This window comes from Arachis ipaensis, chromosome B08 (assembly GCF_000816755.2).
Source record: "Arachis ipaensis cultivar K30076 chromosome B08, Araip1.1, whole genome shotgun sequence".
NCBI lineage: Eukaryota > Viridiplantae > Streptophyta > Magnoliopsida > Fabales > Fabaceae > Arachis > Arachis ipaensis.
The window spans coordinates 15,389,557-15,393,449 of NC_029792.2; the positions used below are offsets into that span (position 1 = coordinate 15,389,557).

The window sequence follows — 3,893 nt, forward strand, 5'->3', positions numbered from 1 at the left end:
CTAGAAGATAACTTATTTTGTCAAGTAATACAAAGTAGAGAGAATAAATAAAGCAATTAGATCAAATAGCATATAGATATAGTTAATCAAGAAGGCAAACTAAATACAAGATGCACACCCAATCAATACATACAAATATAAATGATGCATGTCTGTCCTACTATCAATGAGCTCATCTGTCGATTATACATCCAAACCCGATATGTCCGGTAGCGAACCTTGGACAGTCCTTCGATGTGCACATTCCTAAGAGGTATTCACTTTTCTTGGAGGAATTATCTGAAAAGGTCTAAGTGTCCGGCTACTTCTTGCGATGGAGGGTCAACAAAGTCTCAAATCTCAACCTGAAGCAAGTGGGGCAAACCATTGCATCTACCCAATGAGTCTCATCCTCAACCCAGAGCAAGTAGGGTAAACCATTGTATCTACCTAAGGAGGTATCATATCAATCAAACTTATTTTCATCATTCAATCATGTCAACTCATCCCTTTCAATCACTTCCAATTCATTCCAATCTCAATCTGGAGCAAGTGGAGCGAACCATTGCATCTACTCAGGGAGCCTGAATCTGAATCAAATTTATTCTCATCATCTAACCACATCAATTCATCCTTTCAATCACTTCCAATTTATTTCGACTCAATAATTTTCTTCCCAACACTTTCTACCCTCTAATCCACCGTCTCTATACTCATTATAAGGATTACAAAAGATTTCAAGCATGATGAAAAAGTCAAATAGTCAAAAATAGAATTTATTTACGAAAACAGGACCTGTGCGTACGCACCTTATTGTGCGTACACATACCTTGCAAAACTTTCTTATTGTGTGTACGCATACACTTGTGCATCGCGTACGCACTACCCTTGACAAACGCTCTATTCTGTGCATGCGTACAACCATGTGCGTGTACATACATACCAGAGATTCTAGTTTTTCTGCAAACTCTCAGACTTCAGATTTTTATATCTAATTTCAAATTCTCATAACTTTTTCTACAAAATTTCGATTTCCTCCATTCTTAATCCAATTTAAAGCTCTCATCATCACCTTTAATTTAAGATAAATTTCATCCAAATTCAAACTCCGAGCACTAAGTTATGACCCGTCAAAGTTGGCTAAAAAATATTTTTTACCAAATTCACACAATCCTTCAATTTCATCAATTCTCAATTCAATTCAAGTCTAAAACATTTCAAAACCATTTCTACACCATCCAAATATTCATTTATCAATCCTTAACTATTTCATACCTAAATCAACCCACTTCTAACTTATTTAACACACTCCATTCTCAACAACAACATACAACATTCATATATCCAAATTTACTAATCAACCAAGAATCAATAATCTCATTAGCATATAACAAATCACACCACTTACTTCCACTTGATACCTCACCCTATCACGGCCTCTGGCCCAATTTTCACAATTCACAATATATTGCATATTTATATCAATCCATCATCTAATTCATTCCAAATTAGGCAAACATCTAACATATAAGAACTTTCACTAAACCAAACAATCAGCCACAATAATTCAACAATAATCCTAAATCCACTAGCCTAAGACTTTATGTCACATTACATGATATTTATTCGAAACTTAAATCCATATCTTAATGTTGTAAAAATTCAAGCTTTCAAACTTTTCTTTCCAAAATTCTACCAAGCCTCAATTTTCTCACACCAATGATCAAGTTCAAGTTCAAGTTCCACAATTTCACCAAGCTAAAGCTCCCAAATACTCACCAATTCATACAATTTGGCACAATATCAAAAACTAGAATTTACATAAATTGATTAACCAAGAGGGAAAAATGAATTCATACCTTTACCCACTGAAATTGGTGATGAAAATCACCAAGAACACAAGGTAGGAAACTCCTAAAACATCAAAATCACCAAAATTCTCAATCACCCAAACTTAAAATGCGAATTCATATTCAAATGAAGAAATGGAGCTAGAATTTTAAGTTTCTTACCAAACTATTCTGATAGAATTGAAGAGGGTTCCGAGACGAACGCGTGGCCCACAAACGCCTCATAAATCGGAGCTCCGAAGCGAAAGTTATAGGCAATTGAAGATGTGGAAGTTAGGATTTGGCTTTCTTTTCTCTTCTCTTCACTCTCAATCCGTGTCTCTCAATTTCTCTAAGGGAAGAATGACTAGAATGATTGAGTGTGAGGAGGTGTTAGTGTGTGGTTTTGGACTTTGGGCCCAACATGGGTCCGTTTGGTATTTTTGGTTCGTTTGGTCTAAATCCGATTGAACCAAATCCCAACACATAAAAGGCAAGAGATTCAGTTTTCTTTCCCCTTAACCATTTCATTTTCACGTTGGGGGCTGAAGGGAAGGGAGAAGAACGAAGGTGAGGTTCCAAACCCTTGGTTCCACTTCAAATCCCCATTTCTTTCAACTCCAAGCTCTGATCGCCATATCGTTTGCGGCCACGCATCCGTGACGTCGAGGTCTACGAATTCTGGTGACTAATTCGGTAAGGAAGTCTCAATTTCGATTTTAGTTCTTCCTTCCCCAATATTTCGAAATTTGGATATTGTGGGTGTTGAGATTTTGGTCCTTTTATATTATAGGATCCGATTAGCTTGAGAAAAATGTTTAATATCGCTTCATTGGTACTTGAGTAAGGTGAGAATCCTAGAATCCTAGTTAATTCCTTAATTAAGTGTGTTGGGTATTGAATTTTAGGTATGTATATGTGATAAATGTGTTAGGTGTATGTATATATGTGATATGAAGTAATTGGGTATGTTGGAAGCTTAATTGGAAGCTTGGGATTTGGTGCTAGTTGCTGAAATTGGTGTTGAGGGCTTGCTTCTTGCCTAAGTGGGTTGTGTTGGGTTATACGAGGAAATCGATCAAGGTATGGTTTTGGTTTCTCGTATTTAATATATAATGTCTTGTAAAAACTTAGGCTAGATGACCATAGGATAGGAATGAATGCATGAGTATGTTAATTGTTTAGTACCTCTGATGATAATTGTTGATGTGGATTGAGCATTTGTTGGTGTTTGTTGATTATGTTCGAAATATAATGATAATGAATTTGTTGGATTGAGCATTTGTTGTTAAATTGAATTTTATCATAAAAAAATTTGGTTAAAAAATATTAAAAAAAAAGAGACGGGCCGGTCCGTCCTTTGGTGGGGCAAGATAGAAAGTTGAACCCATATTAGTTTGGCGGGCCGGGCCGGCCCACCCCATATTTGGGCGAGCTTTGGCGGAGTGGGGCGGACCAGCCTGCTTTGCCACCCCTGATTTACAGTGGTCCTTGATATTTATAGCATATATTATTTTAGTCTTTTAAATTTAATTTTAGTATTATTTTGGTTTTAAACTTTTTTTTTTAATATTACATCAACAAATAAAGTACTAAGCTAATTCTGATCTGTCATGTTAGATGCAAATATAATCGTTTAGGCTATGTTTGGTTGGAAAAAAATAGAAAAAAAATTTGAGTGAATTTTTATTTTTTATATGTGTTTGGATGGAAGAAAAATTAAAAAAAATGTTATAAAAAGATAATCTTACCCTTGTATTATAAAATATATTAAAAAAGTGCAGGGGTAATATTGAAAGTAGAGTGAAAATAAGTTTTCTCTTCTTTTTCTTTTCAATATTGGAGAGAAAAAAATTTGGTGGGTCCTACCAATTTTCTTCATCCTTTTTTTTTTCTCTCTTCAACTAAACAATGGAAAACAATCATTTTCCTTCCTATTTTCTTTCCTCCCTTTTCTTTCCTTCTATTTTCCCTTCAAACAAACATAACCTTAGTTTTGGCGCTAAACAAGCTAAAAACATTGTCGATTTGTAGAATAAAAAAGATAAAACGGTTTGCATCCATATAAACTATTCTTCTTTTTCT

The 3,893-nt window shown here is 34.9% G+C and overlaps 1 protein-coding gene across 1 annotated transcript in view; it reads left to right on the top strand.

Annotated features, from left to right (window-relative positions):
* LOC107610600 (probable terpene synthase 2) overlaps positions 1-2,765 on the top strand; it is a 14,471-nt gene extending 11,706 nt beyond the window's left edge. The window contains exon 8 of the mRNA XM_016312634.2: positions 2,717-2,765. Coding sequence (XP_016168120.1) covers positions 2,717-2,765 — 49 coding nt within the window. The remainder of the gene's footprint in view (positions 1-2,716) is intronic.